The sequence below is a fragment of the Mesoplodon mirus genome, assembly GCF_964341445.2.
Source record: "Mesoplodon mirus genome assembly, chromosome: 7".
Lineage (NCBI taxonomy): Eukaryota > Metazoa > Chordata > Mammalia > Artiodactyla > Ziphiidae > Mesoplodon > Mesoplodon mirus.
The window spans coordinates 79,457,973-79,481,765 of record NC_138983.1 but is presented as its reverse complement, the minus strand read 5'-3'; the positions used below and the strand labels follow the sequence as shown (position 1 = coordinate 79,481,765).

Genomic DNA, 23,793 nt, shown 5'->3' with positions numbered 1-23,793 from the left:
AATGGGAGAAAATATTTGCAAATGAAGCAACTGACAAAGGATTAATCTCCAAAATTTATAAGCAGCTCATGCAGCTCAATAACAAAAAAACAAACAACCCAATCCAAAAATGGGCAGAAGACCTAAATAGACATTTCTCCACAGAAGATATACAGACTGCCAACAAACACATGAAAGGATGCTCAACATCTTTACTCATTAGAGAAATACAAATCAAAACTACAATGAGATATCATCTCACACCAGTCAGAATGGCCATCATCAAAAAATCTAGAAACAATAAATGCTGGAGAGGGTGTGGAAAAAAGGGAACACTCTTGCACTGCTGGTGGGAATGTGAATTGGTACAGCCACTATGGAGAACGGTATGGAGGTTCCTTAAAAAACTACAAATAGAACTACCATATGACCCAGCAATCCCACTACTGGGCATATACCCTGAGAAAACCATAATTCAAAAAGAGACATGTACCAAAATGTTCATAGCAGCCCTATTTACAATAGCCCGGAGATGGAAACAACCTAAGTGTCCATCATCGGATGAATGGGTAAAGAAGATGTGGCACATATATACAATGGAATATTACTCAGCCATAAAAAGAAACGAAATTGAGCTATTTGTAATGAGGTGGATGGACCTAGAGCCTGTCATACAGAGTGAAGTAAGTCAGAAAGAGAAAGACAAATACTGTATGCTGACACATATATATGGAATTTAAGAAAAAAAAATGTCATGAAGAACATAGGGATAAGACAGGAATAAAGACACAGACCTACTAGAGAATGGACTTGAGGATATGGGGAGGGGGAAGGGTAAGCTGTGACAAAGTGAAAGAGCGGCATGGACATATATACACTACCAAACGTAAGGTAGATAGCTAGTGGGAAGCAGCCGCATAGCACAGGGAGATCAGCTCGGTGCTTTGTGACTGCCTGGAGGGGTGGGATAGGGAGGGTGGGAGGGAGACGCAAAAGGGAGGGGATATGCAAACATATGTATATGTATAACTGATTAAATTTGTTATAAAGCAAAAAAAAAATTAAAAATAAAGATGAAGAAAAAAAAAAAGAATAAAATTTTGCCATTTATGACAAAAAAAAAGAGGGGTCCGGATACCCTGAGGGGGGTTTTGGAGGATGGGCAGAGGTTGGGTCAGTGGCAGGAGATACCATTTACCCCTGATCTCTGGGACAAGTGCACGCATAGGTCTGACAGTTACTTGTGCTTTCCTTCAAACTGGTTTCCTTCAAACTCCGATGATGACATCAGAGGCTTCCGACCTTCCCGATTGGATGGACCAGACTCCTTGGTGCTTGGCAGCAGTAGTAGACAACAGAATCTCGCCAGAGCTTCTCTCCACTGACAGTTGCCCCGCAGCTTGGAGAAGGGACGACCACTTGTGTTTAGCCCAAGTCCAGAAGAAGAGTTGGGACAAAGCAGAGTCTAGGCTTCGAGGAAGGGAAGAGTCTGGGAGACATCATGGACAATCGTCAACCGACTTCCCAGGCTGAGGAGCTGAATTCCCAGTCCAGCTCTTCAGGGTACCCCCTGGAGTTGACTGTCTATGAAGAAAGCCCAGGACCGTCAGGTGAGGGAGCTGGCATGAGAAGGAATTTCAGAGATTTGACCAGTAAGGAGGAAAGGGTACAGAGGTCGGGAAGGAGCACCTGCATAAGGTGCCTATGAAAGAAAGGAGACATTCAGAAAGCCAGGGATTGAGGGAGGAGAGCACAGGAGCTGGGGACACGGAACACCTGGGGAGCAAGAAACAGGGTTAGGAGATGAGATCCAAGGATGAGAGAAGGGGAGAGAGGAAACAAGGGGAGGGTTCTTTTTTTTTATTCCTGGTGGGAGAAATTATCTACCATGAGAAAGAGTTTCGAGGACGGGAAGCTGGACAAATGACAAAAAGAGTCAGGGGAGGGATAGGTAGATGTGGACAGAGAAAGATGGAAAGATGACTTGGGGCAAGGTCAGCGGTCTGTGAGACTGGAAAGCACGGGGGTGCTTCGGGGGGGAGGCGGAGTCGGGGTGGGGTTGGGTGGTCACCAGTGGCTGAATTCCCAAGACGAGAGCGTCATACTGTAGTCTCTTCTCCTTCGTCAGCTCCCTGGGCTGGTTGCAGCCCCCCGCCTCAGCGCCCCGGCTGTAAGAGGAAGAGGTCAGTGGCGTTCAGAGCGGAGGTGGAGGGCAACACGGCCGCTGAGGCCCAGGACACCTGGGTCGTGGAGTTGCTGAGTGGGCTCAAGATGAAGCTGAAGCGACAGCGGGTGTCTTCAGTGCTGCCTGAGCACCACGAGGCCGACACCTGGGTCGTGGAGTCGCTGAGTGGGTTCAAGATGAAGCTGAAGCGACAGCGGGTGTCTTCAGTGCTGCCTGAGCACCACGAGGCCGACACCTGGGTCGTGGAGTCGCTGAGTGGGTTCAAGATGAAGCTGAAGCGACAGCGGGTGTCTTCAGTGCTGCCTGAGCACCACGAGGCCGACACCTGGGTCGTGGAGTCGTTCAGTGGGCTCAAGATGAAGCTGAAGCGACAGCGGGTGTCTTCAGTGCTGCCTGAGCACCACAAGGTCTTCAAGTGGATGCTTGGTAAGGACCCACCGCCCTGCCCAGCAACCTCCAATCCTATACTTGAAAAACAAACAAACCAGAACTTCCCATGACTACACTTTCCCAGTGGAAAAGAATTCCCTGCTACTTGGTGCGCTCTCCGTCCCTGGCGGACTGTCTACGGATAAAGGATACGGGGGACACATAAAAGATACAGGATGAGGTTAGACTTAGAAATGATACAAGACTAGGTTAGATTTAGAAATGATACAGGATTAGGTTCGCTTGGTTTCAACTGTACCCGAGACTCTAGCTCTTACTGGCCTTTTGAATCTTACTGGCATGTTCGGGGTGGGGGGAGGAGGGGCTGACAAGCCATCTTCACCCCCTGACATGACTGTCAATTGAGACATTGGCTGAGAGTATCTTGATGCCCTCTGCAGGTACGTGAATGCATGATGAAGGGGCATCACTCCCTGTCACTCGGCCCCCCCAGAAGGGGAGTCACCCCCTTTCCTCCCACAGTGAATGGTCTTCCCTCCCCTCTTTCCGTCAGCTTCACCCTGGGCCACATCTTGGCATTTCCCCAGGGGGGCGCGGTTCACCCTCTTGGCTCTGGAATGCTCCCACGACAGCCCTGTTCCCACTGGCAACATCTGCCCTTTTTTCACAGAGGATCCCGTCGTTAAGAAATTCCTCGCCTGGGACAAAAACCTGGAAGTATCTGACAAGGTAAGTCACCCACTGAGATGGATTCCTGCTCCAGCGCCTGTTCTAGGTGGGCGCGCTGGGTGCTTTCTACACCCACGTTTCCACTCCCCTCCTAACCTCATGCCTTGTCAACACTTCCCTCCAGGGGCCTCGAGGTCCCCTCTGGGATCTGAGCCCCAGGAGTGCCCCTTTGGTGGTTGCTGCCTAAGTCCCCTCTCCTCTCAGCTCCTGGGGACTCGCCTTGGCTCCGGTTCATCGAACACCGTCCTGTGCCCGCGGCCCTAAGTCCACGCCCTCAATCCCAAAGCCTCCCATCCTTGGAGCGCCGCCAACTCTGACCTTCTGTCCTCTCCCCTTCCCCAAACAATCAGGCTCACCCCACACGGGGGTCTCTCCTCCAAGTGGCACCACCCATTCCTCGTCCCCTGCTCCCTTCTCCCTCCCACTCTTTCTCCTCTTCCAGGATGTGACCTCTCTCCTACGTTTTTTCCCCTCTTTCCATCAGTATCTCCTGTCGATGGTGATAGCGTATGTCAGCCGGGCCGGGCTCCTCTCCTGGCAATTCCAGAGAATCCATTTCTTCATAGCTCTGTGAGTACCTTGCTCCATCCCCGCCATCAATATTCAACACCCTGGGAGGGCAGAGGGAGAGACGTGGGGCTCTGACCTTTCATCTATTTTTTTAAACCCCTTTGTACTGACTCTAGGTGTGAAAATGACAGGATTACGGTACCGTGGTTTCTTTTTCAAACCATGTTCTGTTTTTTATAGCATTCATTGTCAAAACAAACTACCCTAATGTCAATTAAAACACTGAAAGAAACAAAGCAAAACGCGAAACTTTCCTAAGAGGAGAGGAAGAAAGAACTGACACCATCCTGCCCCCGAGTAACAGACTTGAGACGTTTCCGGTTCGAATTCTCCGGTCTCGGGTCTTCCGACATCAGCACCAAGTGTGATTATCTTCCGTTTCTGCATTCCCACGACAAATGCCACAATCGGGGCCCGTATCACATAGCACGGATTTGGTGTCAAATGCTCCCCACTGATGTTTCTTCCAAGTCTCCCAAGCCAGTTGGCTCTATTTGCCTGAACATCCTTCCAAAACACAGGTCTGACCGCTTCACACAATTTCATTGGCTAATGACATGCCAAATCAAGGCCAGAGTTCTGCGTTGGGATTTAACTCTCTCTGCAATCTCCAGCACACCGTCCTGATACTTTATTCCTGTGTTTCACTGCTCCTTCCAAATACCCTGCCCTCTAAGTTTCTATTGAGCTTTCTATCCAGGTATCTTTGCCATACATTTATCTGAAGAAAACGACCTTATCCTTAAAGTGGGTTCAAACACCAAAACCTTCACGATGCCCGATCTCCCTAACTTCTGCATCCCAGAGGCACTTTAGTTCAAATTGTATTATAATGTGATGCTTTGCATTATAGTCATTTCTTATCTCCCCCCTTCCCCTTCCCCGGTCCCACTAGACTAGACACCATGTGGAAGGCAGGTCTCGTCAAAATGTCAATGCATTCCCAAAACACTCAGCACAATTCTTTTCATTGGGCAAATGTTTGTTACTGTGAGACTTCTAGGTAATCAGTATTGCATTTGGCCATGAGATAAAATGTTCATTCATTCATTCATTCATTCATCTAACAAACCTTATAAAGTACACCCTACATGCTGGGGAATATGAGGTGGTGGGAACAGAGATTCACAAAAGGCTGTTGAATTCATGCATCAATATGAACCAAGCCCTAAATGTGTCATTTGCTAGGAGAGGGATGAATGCAGAAACAGATCAGATCAGCTCCTGCCCTCAGGAACTGTACATGTACCTACAACATAGGAAGAGAGGTGTGTGCACATAAAACAAGTTGAAGGGAACGGGGGTTTGGATCGTGTCCTCATCATCAAGGTGTGAGAGGCACCCTTCCGAAGGTCCTGCCTGGCAGTGGCTCCTTGATGACTGGGCGGCTCCCGGTGACGCTGGGCAGGGCTGGGTGGGTCGTGTGAGGATGCTCAGCCTGCCTCTTTTCTGGGAAGCTGATCTCAAGTGGAGGCCCTTCCTGTCCTGATGACAGCGACCTGATGTCTTTCCCCAGCTATGTGGCCAGCGACATGGAAGAGAACAACCAGGCCCCCAAGCAGGCCATCGTTTCGTTCCTCTATGGAAAGAACAGCTCGCAGCATGCCTTGTTCCACAAACTGCGTTCCCAGTTCATCCGTTCCATGGGCTGGAAGACATGGGTCACTCGGGAAGAGTGCGAGCAGGTGGGTGGGCTGTGGCGGTCTCGGGGAGGGGGAGGGACGGAGAGGAGGTGGGGATCATGGGGGACTCGGTTTGGGACTTGGGGACAGACGAGAAAGAACCGGAGGCGGGGCAACGGGAGGCAGCGGCATCCTCATTGCCAGGGGCTGTTTGTCTTTCCAGATCCAGGCTTTTGATCCAGAGCTCTGGGTGTGGGGAAGAGATCGCGCCCTCTTGCCCCAGAGGCCCCAGGACCACGCAGGCCTGAGGTCATCGGCCTGCGCAAAGGTAGGTCTGCGTGCGCAAAGGTGCGGGTGGAATGACGTGTTGTCTACTGAGGAAATCGGAGGAATCCCACTGCTGGACCCACATCACCTCTCACACTGTGAAGGGGGCCAGCCAGGCACACAGCCATGTGCCGACTCTGCGCCAGCCACGGACTGACAGCCACACACAGACACCAGCACCGCGAGGCCCGTGGGCACCAGACCTCGGGGAAACCAGTTTGTCCCAGACGCATGGGTCTCACTGAAGTTATTTCACCCAAAGCAATTGGGTCCAAATAACAGCTTTGACGAGGTGGTGATTCTTTTCCATATACTGCGTTTCCAGTTTCTCTTTTTCATTCATTTTTGGCCTTACATCCCTCAGGGTTATGGGTTCTAGCATTTATCTACAACAAAGTAAATGTCTACAAACAGGATATTAGATAGAACAGCCCACACGTTCAATAAGAAAAGATGAATTATGACTAGCTTTATATTCCTCCAAATTTACTTTCAAATTGCCTATGGCCAGATCACCTGTGACTCTTTATTCCCCCTGACTCACCACTTCTGGACCAATGATTCCTCTAGTACAATTCACCTTTTCCCCCTCACGTTTATGGTCAAGGGGGTGTATCACAACGACTGAAGGTTAAGGAATGCCATCTTCAGCATGGCTTATTACAATTGACACATTAGAGTTCTAGATGTGGGCAGAGGATTGAGCAAACATTTGGTTTAAATCTTGCAAACTAGCTGCCTTCGTCCATTCAACCTGCCCTACTACAGACCGCGTTGCTTAGAAACAACACAGCACGGTCTCTTTTACAAGGGCAATAATCTCATTCATGAGGGCTCTACCCCATGACCTAATAACCTCCCAAAGACCCCACCTCCTAATACCAGCACCTTAGGGGTTAAGATTTTAAGATTTCAACATAAGAATTTTGGGGGACACAAACATTCAGCACATAACACTAACCAAGTTTAGGGCTGAGTATTATTTAAACATTAGGACCCAGGGACTTCCCTGTTGGCACAGTGGTTAAGAAACCGCCTGCCAATGCAGGGCACACAGGTTTGAGCGCTGGTCCGGGAAGACCCCACATGCCGCGGAGCAACTACGCCCGTGCGCCACAACTACTGCGCCTGCGCTCTAGAGCCCGCGAGCCACAACTACTGAGCCTGCGTTCTAGAGCCTGCAAGCCGCAACTACTCAGCCTGTGCGCCTAGAGCCCGTGCTCCGCAACAAGAGAAGCCGTCAGGAGAAGCAACGGAGAGTAGTCCTCGCTCACCACACACAGCAACAGAGAGAAAGCCCACACACAGCAACAGAGACCCAATGCAGCCAAAAATAAAAGAAAGAAAATAAGTAAATAAATGAAAACTTAATAATAACATAGACATTAGGATGCAGGGTTAGGGTTAGGGATCCGGCCTCAGGTCTCCTGGTCCACGATGTTGACTTGTCAGTGATGTCTGTAGTGTGCTTCCAAGTTCAGAATTTAAGTGGTGCCAAAGGACCAAGGTGAGTTAAGACTAAAGCAGCCTTCTCCAAATGCCAGCTCCCTGAGCAGAATCACCTGGAGTCTGGGCTATAAAGCAGATTACTGGGCCTGACCTTGGGTGCATTCAGTAGTTTTTGGAGTCAGGGTCACCAAAGTCCAAGAATCGCACTTGAAAACAATGAATGGTTCAGGACTGGGGTTCAGAATGGAGAATTTGAGATAAAACTCCAATCATAAATGAGTCTCAATTCTGGTTAGAATTGACTAAGAATGTGAAAACCTTTATATCTGGACAGTTGCCACTTTGAAATCTGACATCCTTGCTCCTTCTCTTACTTCCAGATCACAGAGCCCAGGAGAGATGAGGATGTTCAACAAGAGGTCAATCCAGACACTGACGACAGCCGTGAAGAAGGAAGGGAGAAGCCTCTTGTGCAGATCATCGAGAAGAAGCCAGCATCTTCTAGAATGAGCGGAGGCCAGTTTTCGTGTTATACTCCTAGGAGCGGGGTGTGCTTCTAGGAGTCTGTGGCAGGACAATAAGAAAACAGGGTTTATTCAGATTCCACCCTTTTGGAAGGCACCACCTCAATTTTCAGATCATTTCATTTCCATCTCCCCTGAGACGAACATTGGAGGTCCCATTTTTTATACACTTGTTTGCCCCAGTCTAGAAGCATTTGAAGGTGGAGTGTAGCGGCTCAGAATAGGAGGGAATAACATTAAAATATATAATTAGGAAAAAAAAAAAATATATATATATATAATTACAGCCACAGGGTCATGACTCATGACTTAAGTTTCACTGGCTTATTTTGAAAATGTCACCTATAAAATTATTGTATTTTTATATTTTATATTTATATATTTATTTTAAATAGTTTTGAAATAGTCTTCATTTTGAAACATCTTATTACTACAAACTTTTGTGATGAGAACTGTAGCTGTTGTATATTTACACATATATACAGTTTTACTCACATTTTCAAGAGAGATTGTTGATTTTATCTATTACATCATATTTCCATTCTACTTATAGCATAGTGGGTATTTCCTCCCAATTCTTGTAAGCATAAATTTTGTATTTTTTTAGTTCTCATTATTGAATTGTGGGAATTCAGTCCTAATTTTTTAACTTGCCTCAGCATGTTTGTATGTTATTTTAGATTGTTCAAGAGTACCGTGCGATGCAGCTTTTGGGGAACTACAATAAAGACGAAAGTCTTCTCACAGTCAGGATGTGTGTGGTCATTACCAGTCGGCTTCGCCTCTTTGCTGTCCAACGAGGTGTTGCTTAATGGCGTTGTGATTATCCAACCACATTTCTTAACTCTGAAAAATAGTCCTCAATTATTTTTCATGTAGAGAAAACTACAGAAGATGAGGCAGGTCTTGCATCATTCAGGACTCCAATACTGAGAGACAACTCTTGGGTAAAAGGAAAGATAGCTTTACTGAGGAAGCCGGCAGTCCAGAAGAGAGGTGGACTCGTGTCCCGAAGAACCAACTCTCCCCTCCTGAAGTTTTGCTTGAGGACTATACAGGGAAAAGAGAAAGGGGCTACATGTTGAAGAGAGGGTTACAGGGTGCGTGATCAGCTCACGGTCATTCTTCTGATTGGTCAGTGGTGAGGTAACGGGGACTCAACATCATCAGCCTTCTGGTTCCAACTGGTCTGGGGTCTACGTGCTTGTGGGCAACATGCAGTTAACTTCTTCCACCTGCTGGGGGTTTCAGTCTCTGCCAAACAGCTCCAAGGATGTGGCTCAGAATATTACCCAATAGCCCTTGAGGAGGAACTAAAGGTCCTTGACTTTGTTTAACAGCCAAGAGACGATTATTTTGTCTTGGCTGTTTTTTCGGCCTCGCCACGCAACTTGCAGGATCTTAGTTCCCTGATCAGGGATCGAAAACAGGCCTCTAGCAGTGGAAGCGCAGAATCCTAACCGCTGAAGTGCCAGGGAGTTCCTGACAGTAGACTTTAAAAAAAAAAAAAAAAAACAGACCAAAAGGAACACAGTTTTAAGGAAGCTTAACTTTCTCAGAAATGCAGAAATTTTGTTGTGCATTTATTTTCTTTCTTTTTTTCCCCCAATACATTTATTTATATATTTATTTATTTTTGTCTGCGTTGGGTCTTCCTTGTTGCACGTGGGCTTTCTCTAGTTGCAGTGGAGAGGGGGCGACTCTTCATTGCGGTGCGTCGGCGTCTCCATGCGGTGGCTTCTCTTGTTCCGGAGCATGGGATCTAGGCACGTCGATTCCAGTAGTTGTGGCTCACGGGCTCTAGAGGTTTTTTATGTTTTGCAAGTATTCATCAAATGTTTATTGCTTGAATGAATGACAAATAATTTCTTCCAACAATCTTCAAACTGCTTAACACTATGACAATATTTAGCGTTTCAAATTTCACGTGACCTTAGTCTTTCCGTGCTCTAGTTTCTAAAAGCACGTGGGATCTTCCCGGACCAGGGCTTGAACCAGTGTGCCCTGCACTGGCGGGCGGATTCTTCACCAAGGAGCCACCAGGGAAGTCCCTGTGCATTTATTTTCAAAAAAATAATAAGGCCGGATGAATTCAGAACTAGGTGCAGAAACCTCTTCCAGTGAGATACAGAATCTCTGCTGTTTAGGCAGATTTAGAGAACAACTTTTCCAACCACTTATTAAAGAGACCAATACTCCATGAAAAAAATTTATCATTTGTACAGAGAGAAAACCAAACTCCAGCTTTGCATCAATATAATATTTGCTACTAAGAGAACCATAAGCTCTTTTTTGAAAATCTCTGGAATAAACATCAAAACTGAGCTGCCTTCGGCTCAGACAAATAAAATTCCCTTTCTACCCGTCTCCTACAACTTTCTATACCCATTCAGGTTGTGTCCTTCACTATCCTCTTTCTGGTGCTGGAACAATCAGTCATTTTACTTTAGGACCAAACGATTTTTGTTCCTGTTAATAAACAAAACTACATCGCATTATCTTGCATACAAAGTTGTACCTCTCGGTTGCTGGAACCAAGCAGGACCATGCAGGGCCCTTCCATGTCCCCTGCCTCTTGTCTGTAAAATAGCTGCAGTCTCCCAGGCCTCCCCTGAGTCACCAAAGAACAGGTTCAAGCAGTTACTGATTAGGACAACAGCAGTCACAGAATCTTTAGTTCCTCCCGAAGGACATAAGTAACAGTGTCAGACACACACTCCTAACTTGTTTTGCAGATACTAAAACCACTACAAGAGGAGAAAGCTAACTGTATGATGACCAGACTGGAGCTATGACACAAGCTGCTCCATCTTGAGCAGACCTGAACCAATGGCTTACACAATTCCAGGAACTGGCCTCAAGGAAATGGGAACAAACCAACACTGGAATTGAAGATTAACTGTGCCTGAAACAATCAACATGACACTGACCACACCGCTGCATGACCAATTTCAAGAGGATGGTCAGAGCTGACTGTGCTACTCTGCACGGAGCCCCCACCGGCACAGCCCAGAGACTTCCCGTCTTTTCCCTATCAACCCCTTTTCCCTCTCATTGGCAACTGGGAGATGGTATTGGGGACACTAGCCCACCATCTTCCCAGGTTGCCAGCTTCCTGAATAAAGCATCTTTCTTCTTCCACCAACCCTTGTCTCTGGAACACTGACTTCTGAGCGATGAGCAGCTGAACCTGAGTTCTGTTCCAGCCGATAACATCACTATGGGTCAAGCCTCATTCATAGTATATTAATACTAACTTTGAACCAAAGTTACTTCCATTTCACAAAGAAAACTAGGAGTGAATGATTGACAACTGCCCATCACACATCAGCATTTCAGGCTAGCACAGCTCATGAACACACATAACACAACTTTACACAGCCACAAACATCCCTTACACAACTTATTCAAGTGGCAGAGACAAACACATTCATTAACACACCCACAGACAGAGCCTCTAGGTAACAAGTAAACATATGCAGCAAGAGCATATAACTTGAGATTATGCTTAGTAATCAATGCCTCAGGTTTCTGTCTTGCTTACAAATGACCTCGGTATCCAATGATTATCCAGTAAGTAACACAATTTAGTATCAGTTCAAGGGTTTACGTAAACTGAAGATCTGGGAATTTATCGACAAGCTAACACAGTAGAAAACATAGTTACTGTTGAAAGAAAGTCTGTCAGAATAAAAACTAAATGTGGTTAAACACAAACTTACAGTTTTCATAACCTTAAACATTAAGTAGAAGTAATATGAGCTTAGTTGATGGGCACACCTATATAAATTTAGGAAGAACACACCCAAGTAGAATTGTTTTAAATGTATGCCTAATACTGATAAATAAGATACGAATAACTTTTTATTAAACCAAAAATATTAAACTAGCTTCATGTGTCAAAGATTTACCTAAATTATGTAAACTTGAAGTCTTTAAATTTCTGAGTTGATTTTTTTTTTTTTTTTTGGCTGCACCGAGGGGCTTGCTGGATCTTAGGTTCCTGACCAGGGACTGAACCTGGACCCTGGCAGTGAAAGCACCGAGTCCTAACCACTGGACCGCTGGGGAATTCCCTGACTTGATTTCAATAAGAATATTTTTCTAGCACATTTAAAGTATTAGAAGTTCTAATTCCTTTCTCTCTGAGAATTTTAGGGATATATAATTTTTATAAGCACATTTGTATCTTTGTAAGCCAATCAGGACAGAAACCCTTTAATTTAACAGACTCTACAATCTACTTTAATAGATCCAGAAGTAGGAAAACATTACATACTCGCACTGTCAGAGGTAAAGACCTTTTTGAATTACAGACACACAGACATACAGAGAAATGGAACTTTTACCTGCAGTTTTAAGTCTTAGACTTGGGTCAGGAATAAACACTCACCAGTCTAGATATTAAAGAGCCGTTCTCATCCCATTGGGCAAGAGATTCTTCATTGATTTGAGCTTGTCAAAGTAGACAAATAGACAAACAGAAAAGACTAAGAAAAGACTAACAAACTAGATCCTCTGTTACCTCTCACCTAACTGAGATTAGTTCTGTAGAAACTTCATCCCTTTAGAGACCATCAAGTCTTCAAACGACAGAGCCAAACTCAGAATCACTGCTGCCACAAATGGGGAACCACTTCGCTGGAATCTGAAAACAAAGGAGAAACACAAAAGTAATAGAAGGGGAAACTAAAGAAACAGAAAGTGAGCCAAGTTCAAAGGCTGCTTGGGTTCACCCCTGGGAGAGGAGACAAGATGTACCTGGGCTTCACTGGCTCATGAAATACACCACTTGTTGCTGGGCTTTTACAGCTTTATTTACGTAGAACTGATATACAAAATCTAGCCCATGTTTAATGTATATAACTTGATGAGTTTGGACATATGCACACACCTGTGATACCATCACCACCATCACGGTAATATACTCATCACTTCCAAAAGATTCCTTCTATCCCTCTGTGTGTGTGTATGTGCGTTAGAAAGATGTAACACAGCACCAGGTACATGAAAAGGTGCTCAACGTCACTAATCATCTGGGAAATGCAAATCAAAATCATCATGAGATACTACCTCACATCTGTTAGAATGCCTACAATTTTTTATTTTTTTTTAAAGATGAGAGTTGTCAAGGTGGTAGAGAAATCGTAACCCTTGCATATTGTACGCAGGAATGTAACATTGTGCAGGCACTGTGGAAAACAGTATGGAGTTTTCTCAAAATCTTTTAAATAAAAATTCCATATGATCCAGCAATCCCACTTCTGGGTATACAGGCCCAGCTCAGAGACACTGCAGCTTCAGTTCCAGAACACTGCAATGAAGCCAATACCGCCATAAAGCGAGTCACATGAAATTTCTGGTGTACCCGTGCATGAAAAGCTTCTGTTTACACTATACTGTAGTCTGTTAAGTGTGCGACAGCCTTGTGTCTAAACAAACAATGTACATACCTTTATTGAAATATACTCTGGGGAAGAGAAATATAGATCAATGGAACAGGATAGAAAGCCCAGAGATAAGCCCACGCACATATGCTCACCTTAGCTTTGATGAAGGAGGCAAGAATATACAATGGAGAAAAGACAGCCTCTTCAATAAGTGGCGCTGGGAAAACTGGACAGCTACCTGTAAAAGAATGAAATGAGAACACTACCTAACACCATAACACAAAAATAAACTCAAAATGGATTGAAGACCTAAAGGTAAGGCCAGACACTGTCTAACTCACAGAGGAAAACACAGGCAGAACACTCTATGACATAAATCACAGCAAGATCCTTTTGGACCCACCTCCTAGAGAAATGGAAATAAAGACAAAAATAAACACGTGGGACCTAATGAAACTTCAAAGCTTTTGCACAGCAAAGGAAACCATAAACAAGACCAAAAGACAACCCTCAGAATGGGAGAAAATATTTGCAAATGAAGCAACTGACAAAGGATTAATCTCCAAAATTTATAAGCAGCTCATGCAGCTCAATAACAAAAAAAACAAACAACCCAATCCAAAAATGGGCAGAAGACCTAAATAGACATTTCTCCACAGAAGATATACAGACTGCCAACAAACACATGAAAGGATGCTCAACATCTTTACTCATTAGAGAAATACAAATCAAAACTACAATGAGATATCATCTCACACCAGTCAGAATGGCCATCATCAAAAAATCTAGAAACAATAAATGCTGGAGAGGGTGTGGAAAAAAGGGAACACTCTTGCACTGCTGGTGGGAATGTGAATTGGTACAGCCACTATGGAGAACGGTATGGAGGTTCCTTAAAAAACTACAAATAGAACTACCATATGACCCAGCAATCCCACTACTGGGCATATACCCTGAGAAAACCATAATTCAGAAAGAGACATGTACCAAAATGTTCATAGCAGCCCTATTTACAATAGCCCGGAGATGGAAACAACCTAAGTGTCCATCATCGGATGAATGGGTAAAGAAGATGTGGCACATATATACAATGGAATATTACTCAGCCATAAAAAGAAACGAAATTGAGCTACTTGTAATGAGGTGGATGGACCTAGAGCCTGTCATACAGAGTGAAGTAAGTCAGAAAGAGAAAGACAAATACTGTATGCTGACACATATATATGGAATTTAAGAAAAAAAAATGTCATGAAGAACATAGGGGTAAGACAGGAATAAAGACACAGACCTACTAGAGAATGGACTTGAGGATATGGGGAGGGGGAAGGGTAAGCTGTGACAAAGTGAAAGAGCGGCATGGACATATATACACTACCAAACGTAAGGTAGATAGCTAGTGGGAAGCAGCCGCATAGCACAGGGAGATCAGCTCGGTGCTTTGTGACTGCCTGGAGGGGTGGGATAGGGAGGGTGGGAGGGAGACGCAAAAGGGAGGGGATATGCAAACATATGTATATGTATAACTGATTAAATTTGTTATAAAGCAAAAAAAAAATTAAAAATAAAGATGAAGAAAAAAAAAAAGAATAAACTTTTGCCATTTATGACAAAAAAAAAGAGGGGTCCGGATACCCTGAGGGGGGTTTTGGAGGATGGGCAGAGGTTGGGTCAGTGGCAGGAGATACCATTTACCCCTGATCTCTGGGACAAGTGCACGCATAGGTCTGACAGTTACTTGTGCTTTCCTTCAAACTGGTTTCCTTCAAACTCCGATGATGACATCAGAGGCTTCCGACCTTCCCGATTGGATGGACCAGACTCCTTGGTGCTTGGCAGCAGTAGTAGACAACAGAATCTCGCCAGAGCTTCTCTCCACTGACAGTTGCCCCGCAGCTTGGAGAAGGGACGACCACTTGTGTTTAGCCCAAGTCCAGAAGAAGAGTTGGGACAAAGCAGAGTCTAGGCTTCGAGGAAGGGAAGAGTCTGGGAGACATCATGGACAATCGTCAACCGACTTCCCAGGCTGAGGAGCTGAATTCCCAGTCCAGCTCTTCAGGGTACCCCCTGGAGTTGACTGTCTATGAAGAAAGCCCAGGACCGTCAGGTGAGGGAGCTGGCATGAGAAGGAATTTCAGAGATTTGACCAGTAAGGAGGAAAGGGTACAGAGGTCGGGAAGGAGCACCTGCATAAGGTGCCTATGAAAGAAAGGAGACATTCAGAAAGCCAGGGATTGAGGGAGGAGAGCACAGGAGCTGGGGACACGGAACACCTGGGGAGCAAGAAACAGGGTTAGGAGATGAGATCCAAGGATGAGAGAAGGGGAGAGAGGAAACAAGGGGAGGGTTCTTTTTTTTTATTCCTGGTGGGAGAAATTATCTACCATGAGAAAGAGTTTGACCAAAAGAGTCAGGGGAGGGATAGGTAGATGTGGACAGAGAAAGATGGAAAGATGACTTGGGGCAAGGTCAGCGGTCTGTGAGACTGGAAAGCACGGGGGTGCTTCGGGGGGGAGGCGGAGTCGGGGTGGGGTTGGGTGGTCACCAGTGGCTGAATTCCCAAGACGAGAGCGTCATACTGTAGTCTCTTCTCCTTCGTCAGCTCCCTGGGCTGGTTGCAGCCCCCCGCCTCAGCGCCCCGGCTGTAAGAGGAAGAGGTCAGTGGCGTTCAGAGCGGAGGTGGAGGGCAACACGGCCGCTGAGGCCCAGGACACCTGGGTCGTGGAGTTGCTGAGTGGGCTCAAGATGAAGCTGAAGCGACAGCGGGTGTCTTCAGTGCTGCCTGAGCACCACGAGGCCGACACCTGGGTCGTGGAGTCGCTGAGTGGGTTCAAGATGAAGCTGAAGCGACAGCGGGTGTCTTCAGTGCTGCCTGAGCACCACGAGGCCGACACCTGGGTCGTGGAGTCGCTGAGTGGGTTCAAGATGAAGCTGAAGCGACAGCGGGTGTCTTCAGTGCTGCCTGAGCACCACGAGGCCGACACCTGGGTCGTGGAGTCGTTCAGTGGGCTCAAGATGAAGCTGAAGCGACAGCGGGTGTCTTCAGTGCTGCCTGAGCACCACAAGGTCTTCAAGTGGATGCTTGGTAAGGACCCACCGCCCTGCCCAGCAACCTCCAATCCTATACTTGAAAAACAAACAAACCAGAACTTCCCATGACTACACTTTCCCAGTGGAAAAGAATTCCCTGCTACTTGGTGCGCTCTCCGTCCCTGGCGGACTGTCTACGGATAAAGGATACGGGGGACACATAAAAGATACAGGATGAGGTTAGACTTAGAAATGATACAAGACTAGGTTAGATTTAGAAATGATACAGGATTAGGTTCGCTTGGTTTCAACTGTACCCGAGACTCTAGCTCTTACTGGCCTTTTGAATCTTACTGGCATGTTCGGGGTGGGGGGAGGAGGGGCTGACAAGCCATCTTCACCCCCTGACATGACTGTCAATTGAGACATTGGCTGAGAGTATCTTGATGCCCTCTGCAGGTACGTGAATGCATGATGAAGGGGCATCACTCCCTGTCACTCGGCCCCCCCAGAAGGGGAGTCACCCCCTTTCCTCCCACAGTGAATGGTCTTCCCTCCCCTCTTTCCGTCAGCTTCACCCTGGGCCACATCTTGGCATTTCCCCAGGGGGGCGCGGTTCACCCTCTTGGCTCTGGAATGCTCCCACGACAGCCCTGTTCCCACTGGCAACATCTGCCCTTTTTTCACAGAGGATCCTGTCGTTAAGAAATTCCTCGCCTGGGACAAAAACCTGGAAGTATCTGACAAGGTAAGTCACCCACTGAGATGGATTCCTGCTCCAGCGCCTGTTCTAGGTGGGCGCGCTGGGTGCTTTCTACACCCACGTTTCCACTCCCCTCCTAACCTCATGCCTTGTCAACACTTCCCTCCAGGGGCCTCGAGGTCCCCTCTGGGATCTGAGCCCCAGGAGTGCCCCTTTGGTGGTTGCTGCCTAAGTCCCCTCTCCTCTCAGCTCCTGGGGACTCGCCTTGGCTCCGGTTCATCGAACACCGTCCTGTGCCCGCGGCCCTAAGTCCACGCCCTCAATCCCAAAGCCTCCCATCCTTGGAGCGCCGCCAACTCTGACCTTCTGTCCTCTCCCCTTCCCCAAACAATCAGGCTCACCCCACACGGGGGTCTCTCCTCCAAGTGGCACCACCCATTCCTCGTCCCCTGCTCCCTTCTCCCTCCCACTCTTTCTCCTCTTCCAGGATGTGACCTCTCTCCTACGTTTTTTCCCCTCTTTCCATCAGTATCTCCTGTCGATGGTGATAGCGTATGTCAGCCGGGCCGGGCTCCTCTCCTGGCAATTCCAGAGAATCCATTTCTTCATAGCTCTGTGAGTACCTTGCTCCATCCCCGCCATCAATATTCAACACCCTGGGAGGGCAGAGGGAGAGACGTGGGGCTCTGACCTTTCATCTATTTTTTTAAACCCCTTTGTACTGACTCTAGGTGTGAAAATGACAGGATTACGGTACCGTGGTTTCTTTTTCAAACCATGTTCTGTTTTTTATAGCATTCATTGTCAAAACAAACTACCCTAATGTCAATTAAAACACTGAAAGAAACAAAGCAAAACGCAAAACTTTCCTAAGAGGAGAGGAAGAAAGAACTGACACCATCCTGCCCCCGAGTAACAGACTTGAGACGTTTCCGGTTCGAATTCTCCGGTCTCGGGTCTTCCGACATCAGCACCAAGTGTGATTATCTTCCGTTTCTGCATTCCCACGACAAATGCCACAATCGGGGCCCGTATCACATAGCACGGATTTGGTGTCAAATGCTCCCCACTGATGTTTCTTCCAAGTCTCCCAAGCCAGTTGGCTCTATTTGCCTGAACATCCTTCCAAAACACAGGTCTGACCGCTTCACACAATTTCATTGGCTAATGACATGCCAAATCAAGGCCAGAGTTCTGCGTTGGGATTTAACTCTCTCTGCAATCTCCAGCACACCGTCCTGATACTTTATTCCTGTGTTTCACTGCTCCTTCCAAATACCCTGCCCTCTAAGTTTCTATTGAGCTTTCTATCCAGGTATCTTTGCCATACATTTATCTGAAGAAAACGACCTTATCCTTAAAGTGGGTTCAAACACCAAAACCTTCACGATGCCCGATCTCCCTAACTTCTGCATCCCAGAGGCACTTTAGTTCAAATTGTATTATAATGTGATGCTTTGCATTATAGTCATTTCTTATCTCCCCCCTTCCCCTTCCCCGGTCCCACTAGACTAGACACCATGTGGAAGGCAGGTCTCGTCAAAATGTCAATGCATTCCCAAAACACTCAGCACAATTCTTTTCATTGGGCAAATGTTTGTTACTGTGAGACTTCTAGGTAATCAGTATTGCATTTGGCCATGAGATAAAATGTTCATTCATTCATTCATTCATTCATCTAACAAACCTTATAAAGTACACCCTACATGCTGGGGAATATGAGGTGGTGGGAACAGAGATTCACAAAAGGCTGTTGAATTCATGCATCAATATGAACCAAGCCCTAAATGTGTCATTTGCTAGGAGAGGGATGAATGCAGAAACAGATCAGATCAGCTCCTGCCCTCAGGAACTGTACATGTACCTACAACATAGGAAGAGAGGTGTGTGCACATAAAACAAGTTGAAGGGAACGGGGGTTTGGATCGTGTCCTCATCATCAAGGTGTGAGAGGCACCCTTCCGAAGGTCCTGCCTGGCAGTGGCTCCTTGATGACTGGGCGGCTCCCGGTGACGCTGGGCAGGGCTGGGTGGGTCGTGTGAGGATGCTCAGCCTGCCTCTTTTCTGGGAAGCTGATCTCAAGTGGAGGCCCTTCCTGTCCTGATGACAGCGACCTGATGTCTTTCCCCAGCTATGTGGCCAGCGACATGGAAGAGAACAACCAGGCCCCCAAGCAGGCCATCGTTTCGTTCCTCTATGGAAAGAACAGCTCGCAGCATGCCTTGTTCCACAAACTGCGTTCCCAGTTCATCCGTTCCATGGGCTGGAAGACATGGGTCACTCGGGAAGAGTGCGAGCAGGTGGGTGGGCTGTGGCGGTCTCGGGGAGGGGGAGGGACGGAGAGGAGGTGGGGATCATGGGGGACTCGGTTTGGGACTTGGGGACAGACGAGAAAGAACCGGAGGCGGGGCAACGGGAGGCAGCGGCATCCTCATTGCCAGGGGCTGTTTGTCTTTCCAGATCCAGGCTTTTGATCCAGAGCTCTGGGTGTGGGGAAGAGATCGCGCCCTCTTGCCCCAGAGGCCCCAGGACCACGCAGGCCTGAGGTCATCGGCCTGCGCAAAGGTAGGTCTGCGTGCGCAAAGGTGCGGGTGGAATGACGTGTTGTCTACTGAGGAAATCGGAGGAATCCCACTGCTGGACCCACATCACCTCTCACACTGTGAAGGGGGCCAGCCAGGCACACAGCCACGTGCCGACTCTGCGCCAGCCACGGACTGACAGCCACACACAGACACCAGCACCGCGAGGCCCGTGGGCACCAGACCTCGGGGAAACCAGTTTGTCCCAGACGCATGGGTCTCACTGAAGTTATTTCACCCAAAGCAATTGGGTCCAAATAACAGCTTTGACGAGGTGGTGATTCTTTTCCATATACTGCGTTTCCAGTTTCTCTTTTTCATTCATTTTTGGCCTTACATCCCTCAGGGTTATGGGTTCTAGCATTTATCTACAACAAAGTAAATGTCTACAAACAGGATATTAGATAGAACAGCCCACACGTTCAATAAGAAAAGATGAATTATGACTAGCTTTATATTCCTCCAAATTTACTTTCAAATTGCCTATGGCCAGATCACCTGTGACTCTTTATTCCCCCTGACTCACCACTTCTGGACCAATGATTCCTCTAGTACAATTCACCTTTTCCCCCTCACGTTTATGGTCAAGGGGGTTTATCACAACGACTGAAGGTTAAGGAATGCCATCTTCAGCATGGCTTATTACAATTGACACATTAGAGTTCTAGATGTGGGCAGAGGATTGAGCAAACATTTGGTTTAAATCTTGCAAACTAGCTGCCTTCGTCCATTCAACCTGCCCTACTACAGACCACGTTGCTTAGAAACAACACAGCACGGTCTCTTTTACAAGGGCAATAATCTCATTCATGAGGGCTCTACCCCATGACCTAATAACCTCCCAAAGACCCCACCTCCTAATACCAGCACCTTAGGGGTTAAGATTTTAAGATTTCAACATAAGAATTTTGGGGGACACAAACATTCAGCACATAACACTAACCAAGTTTAGGGCTGAGTATTATTTAAACATTAGGACCCAGGGACTTCCCTGTTGGCACAGTGGTTAAGAAACCGCCTGCCAATGCAGGGCACACAGGTTTGAGCGCTGGTCCGGGAAGACCCCACATGCCGCGGAGCAACTACGCCCGTGCGCCACAACTACTGCGCCTGCGCTCTAGAGCCCGCGAGCCACAACTACTGAGCCTGCGTTCTAGAGCCCGCAAGCCGCAACTACTCAGCCTGTGCGCCTAGAGCCCGTGCTCCGCAACAAGAGAAGCCGTCAGGAGAAGCAACGGAGAGTAGTCCTCGCTCACCACACACAGCAACAGAGAGAAAGCCCACACACAGCAACAGAGACCCAATGCAGCCAAAAATAAAAGAAAGAAAATAAGTAAATAAATGAAAACTTAATAATAACATAGACATTAGGATGCAGGGTTAGGGTTAGGGATCCGGCCTCAGGTCTCCTGGTCCACGATGTTGACTTGTCAGTGATGTCTGTAGTGTGCTTCCAAGTTCAGAATTTAAGTGGTGCCAAAGGACCAAGGTGAGTTAAGACTAAAGCAGCCTTCTCCAAATGCCAGCTCCCTGAGCAGAATCACCTGGAGTCTGGGCTATAAAGCAGATTACTGGGCCTGACCTTGGGTGCATTCAGTAGTTTTTGGAGTCAGGGTCACCAAAGTCCAAGAATCGCACTTGAAAACAATGAATGGTTCAGGACTGGGGTTCAGAATGGAGAATTTGAGATAAAACTCCAATCATAAATGAGTCTCAATTCTGGTTAGAATTGACTAAGAATGTGAAAACCTTTATATCTGGACAGTTGCCACTTTGAAATCTGACATCCTTGCTCCTTCTCTTACTTCCAGATCACAGAGCCCAGGAGAGATGAGGATGTTCAACAAGAGGTCAATCCAGACACTGACGACAGCCGTGAAGAAGGAAGGGAGAAGCCTCTTGTGCAGATCATCGAGAAGAAGCCAGCATCTTCTAGAATGAGCGGAGGCCAGTTTTCGTGTTATACTCCTAGGAGCGGGGTGTGCTTCTAGGAGTCTGTGGCAGGACAATAAGAAAACAGGGTTTATTCAGATTCCACCCTTTTGGAAGGCACCACCTCAATTTTCAGATCATTTCATTTCCATCTCCCCTGAGACGAACATTGGAGGTCCCATTTTTTATACACTTGTTTGCCCCAGTCTAGAAGCATTTGAAGGTGGAGTGTAGCGGCTCAGAATAGGAGGGAATAACATTAAAATATATAATTAGGAAAAAAATATATATATATATATATATAATTACAGCCACAGGGTCATGACTCATGACTTAAGTTTCACTGGCTTATTTTGAAAATGTCACCTATAAAATTATTGTATTTTTATATTTTATATTTATATATTTATTTTAAATAGTTTTGAAATAGTCTTCATTTTGAAACATCTTATTACTACAAACTTTTGTGATGAGAACTGTAGCTGTTGTATATTTACACATATATACAGTTTTACTCACATTTTCAAGAGAGATTGTTGATTTTATCTATTACATCATATTTCCATTCTACTTATAGCATAGTGGGTATTTCCTCCCAATTCTTGTAAGCATAAATTTTGTATTTTTTTAGTTCTCATTATTGAATTGTGGGAATTCAGTCCTAATTTTTTAACTTGCCTCAGCATGTTTGTATGTTATTTTAGATTGTTCAAGAGTACCGTGCGATGCAGCTTTTGGGGAACTACAATAAAGACGAAAGTCTTCTCACAGTCAGGATGTGTGTGGTCATTACCAGTCGGCTTCGCCTCTTTGCTGTCCAACGAGGTGTTGCTTAATGGCGTTGTGATTATCCAACCACATTTCTTAACTCTGAAAAATAGTCCTCAATTATTTTTCATGTAGAGAAAACTACAGAAGATGAGGCAGGTCTTGCATCATTCAGGACTCCAATACTGAGAGACAACTCTTGGGTAAAAGGAAAGATAGCTTTACTGAGGAAGCCGGCAGTCCAGAAGAGAGGTGGACTCGTGTCCCGAAGAACCAACTCTCCCCTCCTGAAGTTTTGCTTGAGGACTATACAGGGAAAAGAGAAAGGGGCTACATGTTGAAGAGAGGGTTACAGGGTGCGTGATCAGCTCACGGTCATTCTTCTGATTGGTCAGTGGTGAGGTAACGGGGACTCAACATCATCAGCCTTCTGGTTCCAACTGGTCTGGGGTCTACGTGCTTGTGGGCAACATGCAGTTAACTTCTTCCACCTGCTGGGGGTTTCAGTCTCTGCCAAACAGCTCCAAGGATGTGGCTCAGAATATTACCCAATAGCCCTTGAGGAGGAACTAAAGGTCCTTGACTTTGTTTAACAGCCAAGAGACGATTATTTTGTCTTGGCTGTTTTTTCGGCCTCGCCACGCAACTTGCAGGATCTTAGTTCCCTGATCAGGGATCGAAAACAGGCCTCTAGCAGTGGAAGCGCAGAATCCTAACCGCTGAAGTGCCAGGGAGTTCCTGACAGTAGACTTTAAAAAAAAAAAAAAAAAAACAGACCAAAAGGAACACAGTTTTAAGGAAGCTTAACTTTCTCAGAAATGCAGAAATTTTGTTGTGCATTTATTTTCTTTCTTTTTTTCCCCCAATACATTTATTTATATATTTATTTATTTTTGTCTGCGTTGGGTCTTCCTTGTTGCACGTGGGCTTTCTCTAGTTGCAGTGGAGAGGGGGCGACTCTTCATTGCGGTGCGTCGGCGTCTCCATGCGGTGGCTTCTCTTGTTCCGGAGCATGGGATCTAGGCACGTCGATTCCAGTAGTTGTGGCTCACGGGCTCTAGAGGTTTTTTATGTTTTGCAAGTATTCATCAAATGTTTATTGCTTGAATGAATGACAAATAATTTCTTCCAACAATCTTCAAACTGCTTAACACTATGACAATATTTAGCGTTTCAAATTTCACGTGACCTTAGTCTTTCCGTGCTCTAGTTTCTAAAAGCACGTGGGATCTTCCCGGACCAGGGCTTGAACCAGTGTGCCCTGCACTGGCGGGCGGATTCTTCACCAAGGAGCCACCAGGGAAGTCCCTGTGCATTTATTTTCAAAAAAATAATAAGGCCGGATGAATTCAGAACTAGGTGCAGAAACCTCTTCCAGTGAGATACAGAATCTCTGCTGTTTAGGCAGATTTAGAGAACAACTTTTCCAACCACTTATTAAAGAGACCAATACTCCATGAAAAAAATTTATCATTTGTACAGAGAGAAAACCAAACTCCAGCTTTGCATCAATATAATATTTGCTACTAAGAGAACCATAAGCTCTTTTTTGAAAATCTCTGGAATAAACATCAAAACTGAGCTGCCTTCGGCTCAGACAAATAAAATTCCCTTTC

General features: G+C 46.3%; 2 protein-coding genes and 1 pseudogene across 3 annotated transcripts in view; 2 read left to right on the top strand and 1 right to left on the bottom strand.

Annotated features, from left to right (window-relative positions):
- LOC309808828 (centrosomal protein of 78 kDa-like) overlaps nt 1-23,793 on the bottom strand; it is a 1,511,271-nt pseudogene that overhangs the window by 1,269,443 nt on the left and 218,035 nt on the right. The gene's annotated exons all lie outside the window — the stretch shown is intronic.
- On the top strand, nt 1,481-6,402 carry LOC309807987 (speedy protein E4-like; the record flags this gene model as incomplete). The annotated part of the gene is made up of 6 exons (XM_082627996.1): nt 1,481-1,589; nt 2,108-2,329; nt 3,225-3,283; nt 3,768-3,853; nt 5,370-5,538; nt 5,699-6,402. The coding sequence occupies 6 exons, from the start codon at nt 1,481-1,483 to the stop codon at nt 5,957-5,959; spliced, it is 906 nt and encodes a 301-aa protein (XP_082484122.1). The 3' UTR covers nt 5,960-6,402.
- Nucleotides 15,161-20,550, top strand: LOC309807986 (speedy protein E4-like; the record flags this gene model as incomplete). The annotated part of the gene is made up of 6 exons (XM_082627995.1): nt 15,161-15,269; nt 15,765-15,986; nt 16,882-16,940; nt 17,425-17,510; nt 19,027-19,195; nt 19,356-20,550. The coding sequence occupies 6 exons, from the start codon at nt 15,161-15,163 to the stop codon at nt 19,614-19,616; spliced, it is 906 nt and encodes a 301-aa protein (XP_082484121.1). The 3' UTR covers nt 19,617-20,550.